General features: G+C 33.1%; 1 protein-coding gene across 9 annotated transcripts in view; it reads left to right on the top strand.

Annotated features, from left to right (window-relative positions):
- Positions 1-24,723, top strand: part of PMCA (plasma membrane calcium-transporting ATPase 3) — a 282,389-nt gene that overhangs the window by 251,081 nt on the left and 6,585 nt on the right. For 6 of the 9 annotated variants that reach the window (XM_089100636.1, XM_089100641.1, XM_089100635.1 and 3 more), the window contains 2 exons: positions 4,136-4,274; positions 17,480-17,548. In XM_089100636.1, coding sequence (XP_088956762.1) covers positions 4,136-4,274; positions 17,480-17,548 — 208 coding nt within the window. Of the gene's footprint in view, positions 1-4,135; positions 4,275-10,460; positions 10,639-17,479; positions 17,549-24,723 lie in introns of those variants that run through there. The other 3 variants (XM_089100643.1, XM_089100642.1, XM_089100644.1) reach the window with 3 other exon arrangements.

Genomic DNA, 24,723 nt, shown 5'->3' with positions numbered 1-24,723 from the left:
CGACGTAAGAAATTTCTTCGAAGGATTAGTTGTTCTTTAGTCGCGGATTTATTGAAGTTTATCATCTCAGCGTATTTCCACTTTTCCATCACTGGGAGATTGCATCGTAGGGAAGGGAAGCATATTCAGAATTATTTTGTTAATAGACAGCTGCATGGATCGTGGTATTGTCAGCAATAAGGTATAAAGGGTTAATGAGATTGTTCACTATGTTGTTTTATTTTCACCAGGAAAAGTTTGCTTGAAAGGATACAACCCTGAGAAACCCCAGTCGTCACTAAAAACTCACTGGAAGTAAACCCGCCGATCACCACATGGACAGTACGATTTCTTAGAAAAATCTCATGAAACCAAGCAGACGAGCACAAATTCCATGCACATGGAGTTTTTTTTTCCGACAGGCCCTAATGCCAAACTATTGAAAGCTTTTGCATTATCGAAAAACAGCACCTTAATGTCTTACCCCTGGGCTAGAAAACAAAGCTACTCCTGATGCAGGGCATTAAGGCAACCAAGTCCCGAATGTTTCTGGTGGGATTCATACTGTTTATCCCTAATAATGTTATTTGACTTCCGGTATGTATCAGAGTTTTATTGAAAATGTATTCATAGACGTTACCAATACAAGAGAGGAAGCTTATCGGCATATATGAGCCAACTTTGATGGGGTCGCTATGTGGCTTGAGAACAGTGATGGCAAACTTCCTCACCCTTGAGAAGGGTTCAGAGCGAAAGCAGAGTTGGAAGAGGGATGACAAAAGGCCGGCTATATTTGCACTATATTGCTTAAGGACAACATTGGGTATGTTATGTGGAATGGATGACTTGGTTACATTTAGACACTATAGATCCCGCTGGACTTTTGGAGCGGAGTAGTTAACGCAATCGAGGCTTGTTGATGAGGGATGTCATGGAGTTCTTTGTAATCATCATCAGGACTGAAACTCGTCAAATGCTTTTGCTGAAGCATTGGTCTTTGTCCATGAAGCTTGGATTCTAATCCCGTCAGTCTGAGGGATCTAACAAGAAGGGTGGCAGTAATTGGTAGTTTAGATAACCAATCCTAACCATAGACCTTTTGCCTTTATCAACTGCTTCAAACATCTCGAAATAAGCCCTAAGAAAATTTTTCTGATTGCATAGAAGGCAAAGGCAGGTGCCATGTGGCTGCTAGGCAAACACACGTTTTCTATAGTTGATTATACCCTTACGAAAATATTTTGTTTCCGCTTCCCTGTAAGAATTAGGTGCTTTAACCTCGACTATGAAAGAACGTGCAAGTAATTAATAGTTGAATCCCCACTTTTGCTTGTTTTAAATTCATTTTGTCCGAATTAAGAATTGACCTCTTTGTTGTCAACCGTTTTTAGTTCTTTAGAGCTACCCTCCTATTAAGAAATGATAAAGTAAGAGGGAGATGAGACGAGACTCGGCGAAGGGGAGCAGGGCTAACGTTTCGGTTGTTTTTCTTGTAACTTTGTATTGGAGCATTACAATTTTTTTATACTCTTTGGAAACCAAATTTCTTTGTGTAATCTTAGAACTAGCAAATAGCCTGCAGCAATTATATACTAAACCTCTTCCTTTGGTATCTACTCCTCTTCTCATTTAGAAGCATATTGCTATGCCCGTTGGAAAGAACTTGCTTGGAGATTTTCTAGGGTTCGCCCATGGCGTCTGCATTTTATTTAATCCTGCAACGATAGGATGAAAGACAAGTGTGTTTGAGTGTCTTTATTATCGTACGTTTTACGAAAGAAATTCCTCTCCCTGTATTTTTAATTTTTTACTTCAAGGAATACCTACTCCTGACTCCTCAGGCTCCCTCCTCAGCGCGAAATATTTCCTCCCAGTTTAAAGAATTGTTTTAACTATTCATCGGAAAAGCGATAATTTTTCTAGTTTAAGACACTTGCAAAATTTTTGCCAATTTGCGGAAATGTTGGGGGAGGAATTTTTTAAAATCTCTTTTGATGAAGCATTTTTCAAAATCTAGGGGAGCAATTTTATTCATAAAAAAAACGTGTTTATTAATCAGTACGTCAGTTATGTATTGTGTTTATTTGTGTTCCTGGAAAAAATGAAGATGTTATGTTTTTCTTTTGTTAACTGTTGTTTTTTTATGTTTTTTTTTTATTTTCGTTTTTTAGCGCTATTAAATGTCGGGTCCTTTGGGAAATCTTCCATCAATGTTTTGTTCAGCTGTGGGTCCTTATTGCTTATTGCTCGAATTTTTACCTTTGTTGTTCAGTATATTTGTTTTCTTTATTTAGTTTGATTTCTTTTGCTTAGTTTGAAGTTCGAATAAGTAGTTAGCTTTAAAATATTATTTTTGCATTATATCCTTTTACGTTCCTTATTATTCTTTTTTCTTTTGACACAACAAAATATTGTTTGTCCTTATGCCTATTACTGTATCCTAACAAATTATATAATGGTATAAATTTGATATATAAGTATTATTGGGATATATTCAAATCAGGAATTTATTTTGGTCCAAAGTCAATGAAAAGAAAGTTATGTTCAAACCAAAGAGAAAAAGAGAGAACATCTTTCCTTTAATTCCGTGTTCGAAAGCGTAGTTTAATACCATTGGTTTATGCCTGTGATGTATTTTTGTACACCGTTCGCATTACTCCTGAAGCGTATGCCAGAAGGGAAAACGAACACATTTGACTTTCTAAAACCTGACTGGTTACTTCGTATGTTTTTTTTCTTTTGAGCCACCCTTTCTGCTTTAGACTCATGGAATCCTTTTTAAGCCATCTTTTAAGTTTGTCTATAGATGGCTCGAGTGTACTGTCTTTTCTTTTTAGCCGTAATATGGGGGTGACACAAATCTTAACAGACAGGCTTTAAAGTGGAATTGAAGATTCCTTAGAGGGAACGGGTATGAAATTAATGCCGCCGTTCTGTCATGCTCAATGTTCTCACCTGCAGGTCATCTGTATATATAATTTGAACTTTTTTTAAATTACTTTTTTCTTCAAATAATGGCTTGACTATATAGAAAGAAAAGTTGTATTTAACAGTTATTGCTTTGAGTAATACAACTTTGAAAAAAGATACTGTTTGGCATGAAAATTAGAGTTTATCAGGAGTTTTTTTTTTTTGGGGGGGGGGGGGTTAAACATTTGAAGATATTGGAGCAGGAAATAGGATTATTGCATGCAAAAAAAGAAACGCAGTTTGGTGATGTTTAAAATTTGAGCTGACATTTTTTTTTTTTGTGAAAATTAATGAGCGGTATCTAAACTTAAAATTATCAGAGATTAAATCATATAAGAAATCAAAAAAACGAAATGAAGATCGTAAATGAAGGAATAAAACCCAAAATAAATAAAACTTTATCGTGAATGAAGAAGTGAAAATCTAACGCGAAGATAGAATTGAAAAAATAGGCTTAAGTAGCCTTCAACTTTCCAATCTGACGAGAGAAAATAAGACAGGGGGATTCTCGTCCCCAAATTCATATTCCTTTATAGCGTAAAGTTATGAAATTAACCTTCACAGCATAAAGTTATGACAATGGTGTAATTTTTGGAAGTTACTCCTAATTCAGCTAGGAAAAAATAACCTTGTCCCATGAGGTTGCCAATTTTTCGGATCTGGTATAAAATAATCTAGAGTAAAAAATTGTCATTTCCCTTTTATTCTCTTTTTCTTACACTGATTCAACTTTAATAATTCGTGTTAGGGAGTATTTATATATTTTTTGTTTAAAATTCTAATTAATTTTGCATTGAGCCCCGGCCTTTTATTCAAGAATAATGTTGATTGGCTTTTGACGTTAAAAAAAAAAAAAAAAAAAAAAAAAAAAAAAAACTGAGACGCGTCTTATTTGCCTCGCATGACAGACTTTTATTGTCTTCCCTTTCATCACTGCTTGTCCTCTATTTATTTTTCCATTGCATCACCAATATTTTTCTTTTATTTTATATTAACCTTTTTTGGTGGTTTCAACACAGTAGATGACCCTTGATTATGAATTACGTTAACCGACATATCCTAGGCGTTCCAGAAACCAAATTATCTTTAACTATGTACCATTTTTTATTTTTAACTATGTACCATGTATGAACCATTTTTTTTTATTGACCTTGTATAGCTTTTATCTGTTAATGTGTTTTTTAAGTTATGGACGAGGTCACCCAACAGATGTAGTTGCTTTGCAAAATTTAGTAGAAGATAAATTTGATGGTGACGGCTCCGACAAGAAAAGAACAGCTGGACAAATTTTGTGGATTAGAGGATTGACGCGGTTACAAACTCAGGTAAGGTTTTTACAAAGACGGGTATCTGTACCCCCCCCCCCCCTGCCCATACCCATGCCATACTACTTCTAACTTTTAAGCAGAAAGGTAGGCATGTTGTACCTTGTTTGAAAAAAAAATTAGCAAGGATTTTGAACGTAAATAATTTGAAGACCAAATGAGCCATTGGCCTCTTTATCTCGAAGACTGAATGTTAAACCTTAAAAACAGAAAAAAAAACTGCTACTATGGACGTCGATAGTCCTGTGTCTAAGGGTCTTAAGCTGCAAATTTATAATCCCACAGAAATTAAATTTTGTACCTAAAGATATCAACTTAACTGAGCTTCAGGTTCTGGAAAGCTCTTGATAATGTTTAAAAAGTAAAGTACGCCTATGACTAATATTAGTTTATACTGTACACGGATCGCTTTTTGGATAATTTAGCTTTCAAATTTTCCAAAATGTGTCTGAACAAGAAAACGAAAATTTCTGAAAATGTGGCTCTGAACACGAAAATGTTGCTTTTTACGTTGAAAAATGAGAAGGCATATTCCGTTGGGTTTTTCTTCCTTTTCTTCTCAATGGGACAAATTTACTTGTAATAATTTGTTTCAGTTAATCACAACAAAATTTACTAAATAACTGCTCGCTAATTTTACATACAGACACCTTAACTACAGGATTTTATCTAAAGAGTGGTTTTAAAAAGTACGTACACGAAACCATTTTGATCCATACGAAAATATAATGAAGTTCCGTGAGCAAGTAAAATTTTGTTTCGTTTACATTATTCAAAGTATTAGTTATAATCCAGTAAATAAGAATTATGGAAGATAATCATTTGTATGTATTTTAAAAAATTATTTACGTGAACCTAACGGAGTTCAGAATTCGAAAATGATTTCTCATTAAATAGAAACCCAAAATACGCTGATGAGCCTTTAAATCCAGCCAAAATTTTGCACATGATAATAAAATTCAGCAAGGTTACGCTAATTCAATTTCATTTATATATTCTGATTTTTAATTTTCCCAGATTAGATATTCTAAGTGATACGTATAGGGTAAATGATAATAATGAATAAATGTTCCGTACTTCTAAAGAATTTTAACAAGGTTATGATAGCGCCATCTTTAAAAGAAATATGCATATATGTCGGATGCTTTAAACATAGATGCCTCTTTTATGTGAAGGAATGGTCTGTCCGATTTCAAAGGTAGCTGAAAAGCGGAACATTAAATAATCCAATGGCGTTTACTAGACTTCTATTAATGAAATACGAGAGGATTTGCTGGAATTTTTTTTTACAGGATCTTTAGACACAGTACTGTTGCTGCTATGTTGTTGAGCTAACACATTTGTGATGCACTGAGTAATTCAAAATTGAACCCAATGCCACGGCTTTGAATTTATTTTGTGTACCCGTCAAGCATAAACACCCCTTACTCATTTCACAGAAGTGCCTTTGGTGTCTGGTATTAAGATGTAAATAATGTTTAAAATCCATTAGTTTGGATCAGTGATTCTCAGCGCTTATGTCGTGTCTTATATTTCTTTTTTTGTCAAAATTTTAGATTACATCCTCCTCAGGATATCTATTTAGAAAAAAAATAGAAAAGGAAAAAATAAATTAAATAATAACAAATGTACGAAATCAGTATATACTATCTCTTCCTATATAATTAAAAAATGTAGACTGATATTACATATGGACTGTATTTATACTGATAATATATATACTGATAATACTGATAGACTGATAAATGACTGATTAGACTGATAATATATTATTTGTCTAAAAACATTTAGACTGATAATAAATGTAGACTGTTGTAGAATGGGCACCTGAAGCCATGTCAGAATTACTCATGATGAATGCTGTCAGTTAGATTAAAATGGTGACAGAAGTTTTGCATAGCTATGGTGATTCAACCATGGTTTGCCACATGACTGTTGGAATCGATTTGAAGCTTTCAGGGAAACTGTGTTGTTTTTTTTGGGGGGGGGGGGTAATTGATTTCAATTTTGTGTAAAGGGAAGATGGCAGAACATTTTGTCGCTCCTCACAAAAGAGTATATGCAACGTGTTTTTTTTTCGATGACGAAGAACATTAGCTTACGTTTTTCGCTACCTTTTTTATGGCAAATATCCGACATACTCTGCTGCTAGTAAATATACTAATATACCAATACGAACGTAACTATACGAACATAGTCTTTGCTACACACTAAACAACGATAAAATTGTATATAAAGAAAATAGAAAGTAAAACCATTAGAGAAGGCCTTTGCTAAACAAACCAGATTAAACTTATTGAAACAGGATTCTGAGTCATATTGCAAGTCAGTGGCATTGGGTTGACGCAATTCGCGAAACAATAGGTGTAGCACGGGTGGTCGTCGAATCACAAAAGAGGACTCATTCGATAAGATATTAGTCATTTTAGTTGCCCCGTACTCCCGCACGGTATTGATAAAAATTTAAAAATAGGATCGGAGCAGTCGAGTAGATCACATACTTTTGTCCGGATGCTGAATTTATGCTGTTAACGTGCAGTCTCAGGCTTTGGAGATCTGTTTAGCCTAGGAAAAAAATTATTATGATATTAATGTATAGAATATATTTTATATGTTGTATATAGGATATAACTAGGATATTTTCTGCGCTGGTATTTGGTGAAATGGCTGAAAATCACTGATTCAAATCTTTATATTTCTATTACCAAAATAATTTATGTTCTTTCGAAAAGCAGAAGTTCATGGTTTGAATGCTAATACCTAAAAATACATGGTGCTTTTTAGAAAGAATTATCTTAATAGTTAGTTCTATCAATTACAAGCCTTTCTTTAAATTTGTGCCTTTAAAAATATAAATAAAGAAAAAGGAAAACCCCTATCTCTATTAAATTCCCCTTTCTCAGCCAAACATTTAGATAAATCGTTATTATCAATTTGAATTCAAATTCAAGCTAAGAACTTTTATTAAAATTGTCTGTCCTTTTTTTTTATTTTCTTTATTGAAGTTACGTATTAGAGAGTGTAAACATTGTTCTACATTTGACCGTTTTTAAGTTTTGAAAGGTTTTTGAATGCCAATATACGTTTCCTAACTGCCTTTCTGAATTTGGAGAACTGTCAAATCGAGGCTTACTTTAATGAGGTCAATCGGTTTTTTCTCAACTTTCGAGAGGTTTTTAAATGCCAATATACGTTTTCTTTATTGCCTTTCTTAATTTGGAAAACTGCCAAGTGGAGACTCACTTTAACGAGATCAGTCGATTTCCAACCCCATCTTCCAAAGCGTACTTCACTATCTGTGATTACACTTACTTCTTCTTGTCTGTCTCTATCTTTTCCGATTTTTGTTTTGTTTTGTTCTTATGTTTAAACGCTTGATTTAAAAATTTTCCTTTTTTTAGTTACCATTAGCGTTCCGAAGTCGACATGTCTATTCGATAATATCACAATCGAGCACTGATGAGGCGGTATTGTCTTCTCTGATTTAAAGCTATAAAAAAAGAGGCTATTTTTATTCTGCATTTCTGGCTTGAATTATATTTCTCCTTTTTTACATTTTGTTTATTTTCTTATAGCTTTAATTTGCTATGAAAAGTCATTTTTTAAAATCAAGTAACAACGACCTCAATTTTTTAATCTGCTACTGCTCTTCTATTAATATGTCGTTGCAAGTTTTCAGTAAAAAAAAAAAAAAAGTTCAAGCCAGAGTTTCCTGCAGCTTTATGTATTCGACAGCAAAATAAATTTCATGGTGCCTTAAGATCTTACCCAAAGGAACTGGAGGGAGGGGGGGGGGAGTAAACCTCATGTTGTTAAAACCTTTAACGCTATGTGCAGTAGTGTTCCTAAAAAATATGGAAAAAAACACCCTAGCTCCTCGAGTAGAACAAGGTCTTTGAATACGTCTACGCTATTCCGCTAAAGCAGCTTCAAAGCTATGCTAGTCTAAAGCGCATTAATGACAAAATTGAAGATTATTTTATTGATAATTTTTTTTTTTTTTTTTCTGAAGGTGAAGTGTCTGGCTTATAGAGATAGACAAAAGAATAGAGGCGCTAGTTGGTTTCATTTAATCCTTGCTTCCATTAAACAATTCTTTTGTAAATATGTGGCGTGATTCCGGGTTAATGGCGAAATGTAACCGCGACATTTTGCAGAATCCGGCCTCTATTATTTTTTCTATCTGTACAGCCTTGGCATTTTTGACCCAGCGCTTCAAATTTCAGAGAAGCCATCGTCACAGACCCGTTTTTTTTACAGGGATGATCGTGGCAAACTAAGTAAAGTAAAAAAAAAAAAAACATACATGTTGGATAGCAATATATCAGACCAACAGAAATCAAGTTTTGAAAATTATATTTTTAAAATGAAGTAAGGAGTGACAATACGGCTCAAAACAATCGAAAATATCCAGTATATGAGAAAAGCTACTGCCCTCCTCACCTCACTCATTTTCCGACGGCATTTTTTCTTGATTTAATCATGAAAAGTTCTTGACAGTCAAACCAAAGTCCACGTTTTAAATCAACCATGTTCTGAACCATGATTATTACCGACACTGTCTCATGATAGCATGATAGATTATTACTAACTTTACTATAACATTGTTAACATTAAGTCTGTTTGTAAGTGTGTTTCCTTTACCTCAAGATTAACAATTCCTTTGAATAACAACCAAATTAATAATTTTTTTTGTACCAGATGACTAGAAGCACGACTCCTTTTAGACAAAGTGGAGAACGGGGAAAACATTTGGGCAAGGCCTTACCCGGTATTTTTTTTCGGGGGGGGGGGCTTTACACAATGAACCCTCAAAAAACGCATACAAAATTTGTTTATATCCATTTTTGTTACGTTTTTACGAGTCAGACGAACATTTCGGGGAGGGGGGTTCAAACCCCCCTTACCCCTCCTCCGGGTATGACCTTGCATTTGAGTATAAAGCCTCTTTAAATTTTAGTAGATAAAAAACTTTTCATGTCCGGTACTATTAAAATAGGCCACCAAATATATGATACCCTGGCTCTGGCGTGCCCTGAAAAATAAAAATAAATTAACAATGAATAAAACTTAACTAGTAAAAATTAATTGCAAAGCTATATAAAATATTAATTTAATTAAAAATAAAGTGGAAATAGAGCCCAAATTAGAGTTCAGGCATGCACTCAGGGAGGTGGGGGGAGGGGGGCAGGGCCTCTTATTCCAGGATTATAACAATTTCTTTGGTAATATTCTCTTATTTTCGCATCAATTGCTAGGATTTTAATTTTGCAATGAATTGAGCCAACCCCTTCACACGAAACTAAATTCCTATATGCGTGCCTGAGTGGCATAAATGTAAGAACATAGGGGTTGTCAAACTATGGATCGAAATCTATGGGTGGAATCTAAACCAGCTTCTGTGGGTTAAAAAGTAAAGCAAGATTTACAAAGGGTAAATGTATTCGTGTAAACTATAAATTGAGACTTATGGTTTTCATTTCTAACCAAGAGTGGGGGGAGGGGGGCCGTTCATTAAATAAAAATCCTTTTATGGAATTTCTAATCTGTTTCAGGAATTAATTTGGTTTCACGTCGTTTGATAAAATATTTCCTCTTTTTTCAAGACAAAAAGAAATAATAGTGACTTACTTTTTCTGTTTAGCTAGTGTCTGCTGGAACCTTTTTTTAAGATAACAACAGACTTTAGTCGATGAAGGGGGGGGGGGAGGGGCAGATTAATTTTTTTAAGCTGTTTTGGAACTTCAATATTTTAAAGTAGGTTGCGATCCACAAGTTTTAGGCCCCTGAAAATTAGGGTTGGAGACTTCTCAAGTAAAGGGAATTTTGAATCATACTGGTCATTGAGATAAAAAAAAAACTCAATATTACAGAAGAATAGAAACAAAAAAAAGTAAATAGGCTATGTGCATTCATGGGCGTAGTCAGAGGATGTAAAAAGTCAGCCAACTTTTTTTTATAAAAAAAATATAAACTATATGTAAAAAAAATTTTTAGATGGTTTATAAAATTAAGTCTTGAAAAATGGTTTATTCGATTAATCGTCATGCAAATGTAATTCAATCCTCTCCTCTCCTTGGAAAAAACCTGGCTACGTCCATATATAGGTCTGGTTCGGTGGTGGTATCAATTCAGGTGTGTTTGAGCCTGATTTGTTAGTTTTAACTTGTGCGCCTATGTTTCCAGTTGCGTGTGATTCGAGCATTCAAGTCGACATTAGAAGATCTTGAAGAAAAGCGGTCTCTACACAGCCTTCGTTCATCCAGATCCCATTCAGGGCTTCGGCCCCCGACCGCAAATGATATTACATACATAGATGACGATACACGGTCCAATAGCTTCACTGGACCCACCTCAATGCAGGGTGAGAATAGGCGTGTCGCTTCTGCTGGGGTAAATGGTGATGGCTATTTAAAACCGGGTCGACGGGCAAATGGTGTCCCGTCTGATGCTCTTTTGAACTATCATATCCAACAGCCGTATCAAATGCTTAATTTAGTGGCACCGCCATCGGCGCTCTTACCAGTTCGGGATCCGAGTCCGATGCTCGACCTTCCAAGACTGGTTCATGAGACTAGTATTTAAGAAAAAAGAAAAGCAAATTTGTATCAATGTTTTTATATGCAAAAGGCTGTGACGCCAAGGGACTGTGAAATTTGTACGTGTAACTGCTTTGGATTGGTGCTGTCATCTGGCTAAGTCATACTAACAGCTTTCATTTCAGAGTGAGTCGTAATACTCATTAATAGTGTGTTGTTAACCCTGTCTACTAACACCATCTGTCCTTAACCCTCTGAAACACAAGTTAGTTTCGGCTAAAACCATGTCTTTATTTGTTTTTGTTTTTTTAAGTGAAGCTGGACATGTGACCTAAAAAACGGTTAACCAATCAAGATACACCCAAATAGGGGGGTTGTAACCCAGCTTGGGTGTAGATTGATTAGTCATCGGTTATGACCTCACTTGACCAACTTCATCTGAAAAACACAGATAAAAGCATGGTTTAAATCCCGCACTTATTGCCATTGTTGCCACCTTTGTAAATGTTTCTATCAAAATATTTCACTTTTCTTTGCTAACCTCCCACTTTCTCTTTGTTTTTAATAAGTCCTTTATTCGAACTTAATATTTATTTGTTGGTAGCTTGCGCTTGCTTTTAATTATCATCCTCTCCAATCTTTTTAATAACATTCAGGAAAAATACTATTAAATTCTACTTGGAAAATTCCAGCAGGGGCAGTAATTTTTTCTTTTTTTATCTCCACCTTTAGAAGGACTTGACTGGAATTGAATCTAGTAGATCGGATGCACTTCATTCGCCATTTTCTGGAAAAATGGCTGAGTAAGCTTTGAAAAAGTTGAAAACCAGATGGTTGTTTTATTTTCAATTTGCTGAATAGACTTTTATATTCTTAAAGTGAAATCCATTTAAAAGATTAATAATTTCCATAAATCCTTTAAAACATCTTTGGGAAGGGAATGAAACTCGTAAAGAGCTATCTGATGATGCATAGTTTGACTATATTTAGATTAAAAAGCTATTAGAAATTCTAAGAATCAATTATTTTTTCCCATATGCTAATTAAAAAAAAAGTTATTTTTCTAGAAGTGTAGCTCCTACAGAAGAACAAGTGAAGCGCATAAAACCGCTACAAAAGAAAACTATTATTTAACAAAAAGGTTCAATTTATTGGTCAAGTAAGGTCATGAGCCCAAAAAATATAAATTTTCCCCAGACTTGGCTTCACAAGATTAGATGGATGCTTTATTCATAATTAGGTTGTAGAGTATATTTAAAGTATATTTACTATAAAGTATATTTATTTAAAGTATATTTACTTTTACTTTTTTACTTTTAAAGCGAAATCCTTTAAAAAAAATAATGTTTAAAGCGTCGCTCGTGAATGAATTGGGAAGGATGTCAATGATTATAGTAAATTTCTTGAGTTGCTAAACATGATCCTTTTAACCCACTTAAAACAAGGCTTTATCAAATCATAAGTAATAAAATGAAAACACGCTATTCTGGCATGCACAGTGGCATAGCAAGGGGGAGGGAAGGGGGCACGGCTTTCCCCGGGAACAACCTCTGAGGGGGTGCCAAACTGAGTTGTTTTGTCAATACCATCATCTACTTATATTTCGGTGACGATGGTGGGGGAGGCACGTTGTCCCTGGATGCTTAAAACCCTAGCTACGCCTCTGGGCATACAGTCAGGGCTGCTTGTCTGTATTTAGTATTTTATTCGAATAAACGAGATAATGAAGAGCCGCCTTACCAAAAGTTATCGTATTGGTTTATTCTTAAGAAATGAGGAATCATTCACTTTCTTCCTTAATAAAAGAGCCATCCTTCATTAAGAAATAATTGAAAATTATTAACAAAACGCATGTTATTTATACGTGTAAGGCTTGCGTGACCAAAAGATGGTCCTTTTTACCCACCTCAAACAAGGCTTTATTGAATTATGAAAATAAAATGGACGTTTGCATTGTTGGCATATTGCTAGATTAACTAGGGCAGTCTATCTGTATTTGGTATGGTTTCCGCTACTTGACAGATAAATTTTTCTTTCGATTTTGGAAAGGTTGTAGCTTAGAAATTATAATATCTATTCGGATGATGATGTGCACAAAGTACATTTTTGATCTATAAGACCTAAATAATTTTACTTCGTTTTTATCTTGCTTTGTAGTCTAAGTACCCCCCCCCCTAAAAAAAAAGATTCAGATGACAACTAAATTTTTTTTATTAGAATTAGAACATTTTTATTTAAATACAAATATACATAGTCATAAAGAAAAAAAAACAGTGCACTTGCTAGTGCACTTAGGGGCTTCGTTTGGGGTGGGCAGGGGGGGCAGTTGCCCCCCACAGTAATGTGGAGAAAAAATTATTATATAGCCCATGCTCCTTGAATATCCGAAATTATACCCCTCTTGCCCCCCCCCCCCCCAATGAACATTTTGTAGATTCGCCCCTGAGTGCACTACCACATGCCAAATTAAATCAGCCTTTAACTAACTAGTCAAACAAAAACACTTAGTGTTATAAGTGTTTTCACTTATAAACACTAAAATACTGCAAAAAATGTGAACTATTGCCTCGTAGATTTGACTTTCAGATAATTTTTAAGTAACCTCTGGAACAAATGTTTATCAGACTGCTCGAAAACGCTCTCGATGTTAGACAAATTTCACATGAAAAATTATAACCCATTAAAAACCTATTAAACATATTGATATTACCTAAATATATACATAGTATTAAATATACAGATTAGATATAGATACCTATTAGATATACTGATTAAATACCTATTGATCACCTATAAATACAAATTTTATATATAATGCTTACAATCTTTTTTCAATTTGTCTCTGGAATGAATACATTTTAATTATTAAATATAATTATTAAATTGTATATATTAAAACTGTATTATGTTAAAGATTCTCTTCATCTCCAAGATTCAGTTCAAGTCATCGAAGGATTGTGTTCGAAATATTTAAAACCTGGCAATGCTGTATTTTTGCAATTAGTGTTACTTAATATCTTTTTGGTTGACTATCTTAAGCCATAGAAATGGTTTGTTTCGTTAAAAAGGTATAAATATGTGTGGCTAAATGTCAAATAGGCTGAACAAAAATTTCAAATTATTTAGCAGAGACAAAACCGTAAGAAATATTTCTTAAGCATGAGTTTTTTTAATTTTTTACTTGTGGCTGTAGGACTGATTTGCTAAAAATCAGTTTTTCAAATTTTGAACGGGAACAAAAAACTTAGGAAACGTCTATTATAAGTGTTTTAAAATTATGTTGTAACTATACCACTATAGGATTGCTTAGAACCTTGGAAACCATGTTTACAAACTAACTTTCCAAAGTGCTGGTTTACATAAGTGATTATTTTGATTATTTTATATTTCTTCTAAAGAATTTAGGATTATTGACTTACGCCCAATTTGTCCCAAATTTTGTGTAAGCAAATGAAGTGCTTCAGTCCAAAATATACGCAGTCGCTTAGACAACAATATCTCATTTATTTTTTTGCTAATGGAATTATCCTATTTTGCTGTTCTTATCTTTCTTTCTTCTTTCTTCTGAATTTTATTACTGGTGGTGGAAATTCCCTTTTTGTTGACCTTTTTCGCTAACTACCCTCTAGAGCCAGTTTGACGGCGTTTTAGACTTAATTTATTTTTTATTGTAGTTGAAATGTTTTTTAAGGTATCTTATCCTGTTAATAGTACCGCAAAATTTGTATTAAACAGATAGAAAGTAAATGGAAATTCGTTAAGTTTAAGTGTATTTGTTGAAATTGAAATTAGAAAATAAATTTAAGATATATTTACAGTTTGTTTAATAAACTTTAATTTTATAAATTTAAGGTATAATTTAAGACTTATTTTTGTATTAAATAAGATTTATTTACAATTTATTTGGTTGATCAATGACATGTATTAAAAAAAATCTGCCGGAATAGAGAATTTATGACAAAATTCGAGTAAGGACGAAATTGTGTAAAAGTTGGGGTTTTATTTGTTTTCCAGATTTGTTGAAAGGAAAAAAAAGTAAATATAGGAAAAAAATATACATATTCTAAGTTGTCTTTTGGTATGGGGACTTATTCCTGGGCTTTCAACTAGGCGTGTTTCAAAACTCAACGTGGATTTGAGGTGAATTTTTTTTTTTTGACACTGATTGCTGGTTATACGACCGTGATCTTTTCCTGCTAATGGATTATTTGAACAAATTAGAAGTTTGACTGTTTGTTATATTTCTGTGTTACAGAATTATGAAACAAGTGTCTTTCTGTTTCACCAAATAAATTAATTCTGTTTCACCAAATAAAATTTGAACTTAAAATACAAAGATTTTTTTGTGTTTATCATTACTGCTACAAAATTTTTCGAAGGGGTGAATGTACCATTTAATGAAATTGGTAAATCATTTATTAAAGAGCGGGAAAACCCATTTTTGAGTCGAATAGAAACTTTTTGGGGTTTTCACAGTAATAAAAATGCCGTCAAATGGGCTCAGAAGAAATGGTTGATTGGGGCTGGATTTCTGCTTTTGACTCTTTTTTGTACTTAACTTTGCACCCACTGTATGTATACCATCTTCCAGTGACCTCGAATATTTCAGATAAAAATACAATTTTTATTGGACTATAATAGTTTTCTTCCATTTTATCTGTCCCACTTCCGGCTTATCTGTACTCATTTTGTAATTTTTGACGATTTTATCCAGGAAAACAGAATTCAATCCTTTTTGTTTTTTCTCCACAAATCAAATCCGCGAAAATTTATTCTCTATAATTCAGGCATCATCGTTTGAACTTACTTCAACTTAGCGCTTATTTTTCTTGCTTAGTACAAGTTTATTATTAAATTTTATTTTATTCGATAAGGATGGTAAGTAGAGTCTACCATATTTCTGTTTCCATACTCCTCTAAGTCCATTTTTTGTATGTATAGAGGGTTCAAATAAATTATTATTGTTATTATTATAAGAAAAGTTAAAACTGTCAACTGTAAATATTATAAAGAAATATAACCATAATATATCTAAAAGATAAGTAGGAATATTTTTATACAGTTTAAGCCAAGCTATTTCATATAAAAGCTCAGAATAATAAAAAAGAATAAAAACTTCGGAATTGTATCATTCATTTTTTTTCATAAAGCAAAAATACAATTTTGTACCTATTTCAAACTTTTAGAATCCAGTCTGACCAAATCCGCTTTTCCATTTTTTTGCGTTTTGATCTTGAGAAATATCATAGACCCTTAGATTTAGACAGTTCTAAGTAGTCCCCAAAAATAAGGAATAATGCCAATACATGGCAAACACTAATTTTCTGCCCAAGACAACTTTTTTGTCAGAAACAATTCGAATAATTCGATTCTGAAGTGTACTTCAGAGCATTTTCCAACTCAAGAAATGGCTATAACATAGTTATGGTTATCAATAGCCAAGAGAGGGTTATAGTTAGTCTGTGACTCGCATAATATAAATTACCAAGTAACATAATATAAATTTATAAGAATATAAATTACCAAGGACGATGGACATTAAAGTCTAGTTTTTAATTAGTTAAGTGGAAACATGCACTACCATATATATCGTAAAGAACATAGAAAATTCGAGAATTCGATTCATAATTAAAAAGACCTCCATTTGCAATTATACAGTTATTGATTGCAGCGGGCACCAAATTTAAAAAAAATAGAAACGTGGGTGAATAATCAGTAAAAAAAAAAAAAACTGAAAACAAATGGCACTAACCAACTCGTTAAGTTGACTTAATTAGTTTGTTTATCTGTTTTCACGGTTGAACATTACAACGCTGGTAGTACTGCCGAAAAACTTCATGATAAAAAAAAACAAAATTAGAAAATTGCGGTTTCCAGGTATGTATAGACGCAAAAGGGGTCCAAGGATTAAAAAGTTTTGTTTTTATGTCTTTGATATTTTAAGTCTATTATATCGATAAAAGTAATTATTTTCATCACGAAAAATAAGAATTGAACATTTAGTAATTAGTCTTTTAAAGTAACGTAACAGAAAATGTGAGAGCAAATGCCCTATGGCTGCTAAATTTATGACCTGTATATGAGAGATTGAATTGAATTTGCCCAGTTGGTACAACATTGGTAACAGAAAAACTTTTTTTTTACACTTTTTGCGTCATTTGGCGGAAATTTTCAATATGTGTAACTTTCAAAAGCCAGTCTTGTCGAAACCAATTTTTAAAGTTTTTACGTTCAGTGTCAAAATACTCAAATGACCTTCTCGAAAAAAAAAGAAGTTTAATACCAAGCAGTCTTCACCTTTTTGTGGACTTCGTCAAAATTGCCCCTGAGCGGTTCAAGCAAACCTTTCATAAAATATATCCGAAGACAAGTTAAAACACACCGATTAAAAATTTCTGCTGATAAATTTCCTATCATATAATTAATTTCCTTTTAATGTCAGGTTTTTTTTTTTTTTTTTTTTTTTGCTTGATTATTTTTAAAAAACGGTATTTTTTTTTGGAAGGAAGACTTGATATGAAACAAGCTACTCAATTTTTATACTCTTAAAATTTTTAAATGGATTGGAATCATTGAAATATGGAGGTGGTGTACATCAGTGACCTATGTTCCCTTGATTTCTTTGTTGTGTATCCCCTCTAACCTGTTTGATTTTCTTCCCTTAAGGTCATCGGGGGCGAATTACAGGAACGGTTGATCCCAGTTCCTTACAGCAAGAACACCACGGATCAAGCTGTAAGCTAATTTTGATGTGGTGCATGTGGTGCGAAACATTAATTAATTAATGTATATTAATTAATTAATCCATAGTTTAAAAAGATATATATCTTATTAATCGTCCTAACTTTGCATGAATCGTACGGCATCATGAAAGGCTGAGTGTTTCAGCGAATGCGCCTCCGAAATTTCAGCCATTTTGTGCTTTTTCATTTTTTGTTCTACGTTCTACATTTTAGGATACTTTGACTAAAAATTTAAACTTAATATATATATATATATATATATATATATATATATATATATATATATATATATATATATATATATATATATATATATATATATATATATATATATATATATATATATATATATATATATATATATATATATATATATATATATATATATGTTATAAATGGTTCTAACGTTTGCGTGCATCATACGGCATCATGAAAGGTTGAGTGTTTCAGCGAATCCTCGAAAATTCTAGCAACTCTGTGCCTTTGAATTTTTTATTACGTTCTACATTTTAGGATATTTTAAGTAAATAGTCAAATTTAAAAATGTATATATTTAATAAATCGTTCTAATGTTTGCGTGCATCGTACGGCATTATGAAAGGCTGTTTCAGCGAATGTGCATTCAAAATTCCAGCAACTCTATGTTTTATTTTAATTTTTTACTACGCTCCACATTTTGGAATATTTTGAGTAAATAGTCAAACTTAAAAAGTGGGTATATTTTATAAATCTTTCTAATGTTTGCGGGCATCCTACGACATCATTAAAGGCTAAGTGTTTCCGCGAATGCGCCTCCAAAATTCTAGCAATTCTATGCTTTTTCATTTTGTAACATTCTAAATTTTAGGATATTTTGAATAAATTGTCAAACTTGAAGAGATGTTTTTTATAAATCCTATTGTTTGCATGGATCGTATGGCATCATGAAAAGCTGAGTGTTGCCGTGAGTGCGCTTCCGCAGTTTCAGCCATTTTGAGCCTTTTCATTTTACTTACTTCTTTCTACGTTTAACATATTTTGAGGAAATAGCCAAACTTGATATTGTGTAAAAAAAAAAAAAAAAATAAATAAAAAATAAAATAAATAAAAAATATGACACGTCAAATTAAGGGGTTCCTCGATTATTTTTTTTTCGATCATGCGATCAACCTGATACGCTGAATGTAAAAGTAAAAAGTGATTAATAAAAATTTTACTATTTTTAAGAAACGACCTGAGTTTCGGGGTTGTGCACCATTTTAGTGTCTGGGTCTTTGATGTGCAAAAAGCAGTGTAGTGTACCACCCCTGGGTTTTGACAAACGGTTAAAGGAAGATTGATGGTTTAACTGCATTTTTTTTAGAATCTGAAATAACCGTCAACTGAAATTGTCTTTATGGAATATTAGGATTCCCCAAAATTGAGTTTTAAAAATAACTTGTAGAACGTTTAGTTTCATGGAACTTGATTTTCTGCATGTTTCTTTTTTTCCTTTTTTTGTTCCTTTACTTGCTATTTCGAAATGACTGTGCATGGTTTGTTTATCTTGGCAACTGGGAGCTTGCTTAGCCCTTAATCGCTTCGAAAAAAGCTGTTTGTCTAAAAGATTTAATTAGAGGGTGCGTACACAGGAATTTATTTCTGAGAGGAGTGGCACCTTGAAAACTAAGAAAACACCAAAGTTGAGCGAAGTAAAAAAAAAAAAAAAAAAAAAAAAAAAAAAAAAAAAAAAAAAAAAAAATGGGTTGGGGGTCGTCGCTCCTGAGTACCTTTCTTTCTGAAAAAATATTCTAGCCTTGGGAAATAGAAAAGCAAGAGGAACTGTTGCACTATTAGAGTTGTCAAAGTCGAAAACCTCGCACAGCAAAATTGCAGCTTCCCACCTTGAAGAGTGAGAAAAGTCGTCCTTTCCCTTTTTGCATGGAAAGCATTGGTGTATTTCCTTTTTTTCTTCGCCCCAAGTGGGGCGCCAAAACATCATAAAACATCATAGAGATCTGTTTAAGGACTCGTTTGAAAACTAATTTTTATATCTACTTGCTTTTTAAAAATCAGACTTAATAACAACATCCTAAAGCGCCATGTGGCACTTCGGGTGCCATTTCTGAAATGGGCAGGCTTTGAAGTATGAAAAGGGTACTTATAACCTCCATGGTCGAAAACCCTAAACCTTAAGTTTATTATCCCTTTCTTGTATACTCCCGCTCCCAGCCCCCTTAATGATTTTCATAAATCATCTACTGACTATCAGAACTGGTAGGCTACTACAGCATCGTAGAGAGATGCTTAAAGCCCCAAATCAGTGACCTTGACTATCTTATTGTCATAATTTTCTTGCATGTATTAAACGAGTGATTAGGAACAACAAAGGGTTGAAAACAAACGCTTTTAAATAGGCCGTTATAGTCTAGTGGCTAAGACTCTCCATGGCGGCCGTGGTAACTCAAGCTCAATTCGCCTATAAGTTTTTTTTTATATAATTATGTGTCCACTTCCCAGTGCACCCTCCCCCCCTCCTCGAGTGGCGAAAAAAAGAAGAATAAGCAACAACAAAAAAACAAAAAACATTTCAGTGTTTCCCATTTTCAATAAGTGATTTATCTTGTTCAAGTTTGGGGTTTGTGATTCTTTAGGGTTTTTAACCATGATGGTTTATGCAATTTCTATTTCTAATGGTCGGTTCTCCAAAAAAAAATTTCAAGTCCAAGAAGCAAAAATAATGAAAGTATATTTTTTTTTTAAAAGTTAAATTCTTTTAATGTCCTTCAGATTCCTAAAATCTTTACATAATTCATGTAAAATAATATTTCATAGTTAATTGAATTTTTGTTATCTACAACTCCTTAAGGATGCCTAGGATGATACACCCCTTGGAAGTGACAAAATTGTAGGTTTTTTAAGGGAAAGTTTAAAGATTAATGCAAAGTAAAATCTATATTTAATTTTTTATTTTAACAACAATTTCATGTTGACTTCTATAATTTCCAATTCTAAGTTGGACAAGGATCTTTCAGTATTCTGAATTAAGTTTCAGAAAATCAAGTTTTTCTGATAAAAGCAAAGCGAGAAATTGAAACTTAAAATTAACAAAAATTTTGCTCTGCAGTCTCTACTGAGAAATGAGCTTCCTTGAATTTTTTAAAGAAATAAAATTGCGGAGTAAAACTTATTAGTTTCATAGCAGGTAAAAGACTATTGAGAGACTTATAAATCAGTCCTTTGTTTCCTGCAGGGTATTTAGGACTTTTCTGCTCTTTATCCTATTTTGTTGCGCCGGTCTTGCATTTTCAGTAAAGCGCTAATTTTTCAGGATTCTACAAATATATAAGGAAATATCAAGCGCTAGTTTATTTGAAACTTTTGTTTTCATGAACTGCTTTTTAACTTAAATAATGATTAAGATTTATTCAATTCCTGGACGCCACTACTGCTGAAAATTCTAAACAATGTAAAATATCTAGGTATGCCCTTTTGGCTTTGGCTGACGCTTAAAATGACTTAACAATTTGACTTTCCACTACTATAGAATATTCTGTCTAATATCTATCAAAATATCCTATCTATTTAAGATATCTTTAAAACGAAGTATCGATAAAGATACCGCTATCGATTTCTGCCTTGAGGGGCGTAGAAGCCATCGAGTATTCTACGTCAACGCCAGGGTTGCCGTTCCTTATAATTTATCACTTTTTCTAAATAATGCCTTAAAAGATCACTAAATCAGCACATAAATCACTAGATTATTGAAGAAACCACTAAATGAACCAAAAATTACTAAAATCTAGTGAATAATAAAGTGAAATTAATTTAATTCTCATAAATATAAATCGACAGAAGAAGACTACATACAAATTTGCACTGAAAACCAGCACTGCACGCAAGGTCAGCATGACTAAGCCTTGTGCCAGATGTGTAACGCAGGTTTTCAGTATAAAACCGCCAACAGTTTTCTTCATCGCTAGATAACTTCCATGTTTATTTCATTGTAATACTGGGCATTATTGTTTTCAATTATTATATAAGTTATAATTGTTATTATTATATAACTATATAATTGCTATTATTATATAAATTAACTGTTTTTTAAGTTTATTTTAGTTTATGAGCGTCAAAGCTACATTAGTATTGTAATTTGCTATGGGTAATTTGTTGGTAGGCAGTTATTGGTCAGAGTTGATTGACTAGTTAGCTGAAGGTTCTGGGTTCGACTCCGACCGAAGGTTGTTCTGTAGTCCATTGAGCTCCGGCAAAAAAGCTGTTACTAATAACAATAGTGATGATAAAATCTCAAAATCTCCATTCAACATATTTTTTTTTTCTAACGTTACGTTTAACAACTGCCTTTTTTAATATTAAGAATAAAACAGTTTGTTGTGAAAAGTCCATAGGAGATAATACTCCAATGTTAAAAAGATTATGATTCATGTTAGACTTGAGCATGCTCAAAGCTGCTAAAATTATTTATGTTGAACATGAAGAAATATTTCGTCAGGTCAGGCATGGTCTCTGAGTCAGGGGTTTTCCCCCTAGTCTTTGAGAAATTGCGTGAAAGAGGCTGTTTCGCCCAAAAATGAGGCTAATTTTCAGGTCATAGTCCCTAGGACTTTTTTGAAATGGCATGTTTTACTTAAACCGATCCATGGAAAAATTCTCTAAAACTAGTTTACATATTATGTCGCTAACATTATGTCGTGAAAAAAAAAAAGTTCCTAGGAGTGGGCTATTCAGCTTGTTAATTTTTAAATAAGGGTAGACAGTCGCTTTTCGGACACTACTTTTTTTCAGCATTTTTAAGAAAGTAGTTGAACTTCGTGAATTAAACTTGCAGGGCTTTTCAGAAAGTGATATTTGAGCAAAATTCTGAATATTTAATTCTCCTAGCTGAATGGCTTTCTATGAAGTATTAAAAGTTATGTGCCCGAACAGATTGTTTTAATTGTTCGTTTAATTTTTAATCAAATTGATTGATATTTAATTGCTTACCTTAGGTAAAGACTTAGCTCCATTTGGCATAACGCCATAGAGTAAAAAAAAACCTCAAAAATAATAAAAAGTAAGTAAAATAGATTGGAGAAGGTGTTAATGTATTCTTTCGCTTTTTGTCTTCTTGAGGTTTAAGCATAACTTTGCTTTGCATGTTATATTTATCTCTTTCTCTCTCACACACAGGTTAGTTTGTGTATATTTTCTTCTTTGTATTTAGGTTGTTCATTTTATTTTTGTCATTTTTTTTCCTAAAAAAGTTTTTGTGTGAAGGATTCCAAGCTTATTAACTCGTTTAAGGATTTTTACCGATTTTCCCTAATGTATGGGGAAGAGACTATACTCAATACTCAAGGTCAAGATAAAGGAGGATACTCAAAGCCCTGGCTAGGAAAAGTAACAACCAACACCATTTAGTATTACTCAGCAGAATTAAAATCAGGGGCGTCCGTAGGAGTTGGGGGATGTGCCTCCATATTTTTTCTCTCCTAGATTTTAAAAATACTAGTTTTTAGTATTTTTATTTTTGACACGTTTTATTCACACTTTATTTACTTTAAAATTTAAAAAGCGCTCTCAAAACTTTGTAAATGATGGTAATCAAACAGTTTTATCTGGCGACTAGTTTCAAAATATAATTCCTAAGAGTACTCCGTCAAGAGAGCGTTTTAAGCTTTTCAAGATTTAGTTTTACATTTTTATCTGACGAAAAGACTAATAATTACCAATGCTAGCGGCATAGCATCGCTACTACTGGCGGATATGTAACCAGGAGTATTTTTGAAGAGAATGCGATGTTGATCAAGACCCCTCAAACACAGGTGGACCCCCCTCTTCCTCCTTTCGTAGATGCCTGATTACTGGCACCACGGATGTAATAGTAATGAAAAGCGATCAAATCGAATTTTACTCTAAAGTTCTTAAGGAATATTTCACACATACTGTTTTTTACTAGGCTCCCATTCACACTGAAATTTTACTAATACCTAGCGGTAATTGAGCCAGTCCCATTTTTAATAGAATTTTCTGATTGGCTAAAAAAAATTCTACGAAAAATTCTGATTGACTAAAATTAGCACTAGCTGAATCTGGATATTAGTAAAATATCACTGTCAATAGGCCTTAATTTGATAATTAAGGTGTTGTATTAAAGCGTGGTTGAGGCTCTGGCCGTTTAGCAATACTGCAGTTCAATAGAATTCAAATTACACTCAACAGTTATAGGGAAGGGGGGGGATAGTAATCTTACAAATTCGTGGTAATTTCTCAATTCTTGAGGTTTAATATTGCTTTACTTTGTGCTTAAAGTTTTTGTTTATTATTTGAATGTCTGATAAATGTTAAAAAAGGTATTAATATTCAGCATATGCGATGTTTGTTTCATTATGGAAGGGCTGTATGTGCCAAACAACCCTCTTACGCTTATTGGTTGGCACATATACGGTTGAGGTTGTTTCCCACCCCATGCCTCCTCCCAGAATTTAAGGGTTTATGCTATGCCTCTATGAACTCATATGTTTGCTATTAAATTTGTCTATTTTTGCGCGTTTTTGAATTTGCTTTCCCCCCGAAATAATTGCTACGCACGTACCTGCTCATGGGCATGCATCAGCTTTTTTCTTTTGGGTCATCGTTTTGACTTGGTATTTATGTATATGGTCGTCTACCGTTATTTGTCCTACAATAGTTCTTTGTTACCTATTGTTAGATGTTGATTTCCATTTTGACTAACCCATATTTTCAGGTTCATTATCCCAAAAGCAGTTAGCTTTCCTGATACCTTATTATGTATTCATGAAATTTAAGGTGTGACCGGAGATATACTAAAAATTCCTTTGTATAGCAAAATGGAGGCTTTGTGATCTTTTAACATTAAATGCCCTTTTGAAACGACTTACGTGTTGCAATGAATTATGCATGAGAATTGAACATATTTAGAGGTTTTAACGAACCCTGATGGGAGAGTATATGTGTTACAACTTAAAAAAAGACAGTGAAAATGAAATGCTACTGAATAATATATATATAAAATCTTACACAATAGTGTAAATTGGGAATAAAAGACTTCGTTACACATGTATACAGTTATAGAAGTTGGGGATTGAGGGGGCTGGCAAATTAAAGAAAATAAGGTGGGTTGAGAATCAGCAAAAAATAAGCTGAAATCAAACAGCTTAAGAAGGTGTAACCTTGCTTTGAAGGTGT

The sequence above is a fragment of the Artemia sp. Qi Xiang Cuo genome, chromosome 14 (assembly GCF_049724085.1).
Source record: "Artemia sp. Qi Xiang Cuo chromosome 14, ASM4972408v1, whole genome shotgun sequence".
In the NCBI taxonomy this organism is placed as follows: domain Eukaryota; kingdom Metazoa; phylum Arthropoda; class Branchiopoda; order Anostraca; family Artemiidae; genus Artemia; species Artemia sp. Qi Xiang Cuo.
The sequence above is the reverse complement of the archived record's forward strand: the minus strand, read 5'-3'. Positions and strand labels throughout refer to the sequence as shown.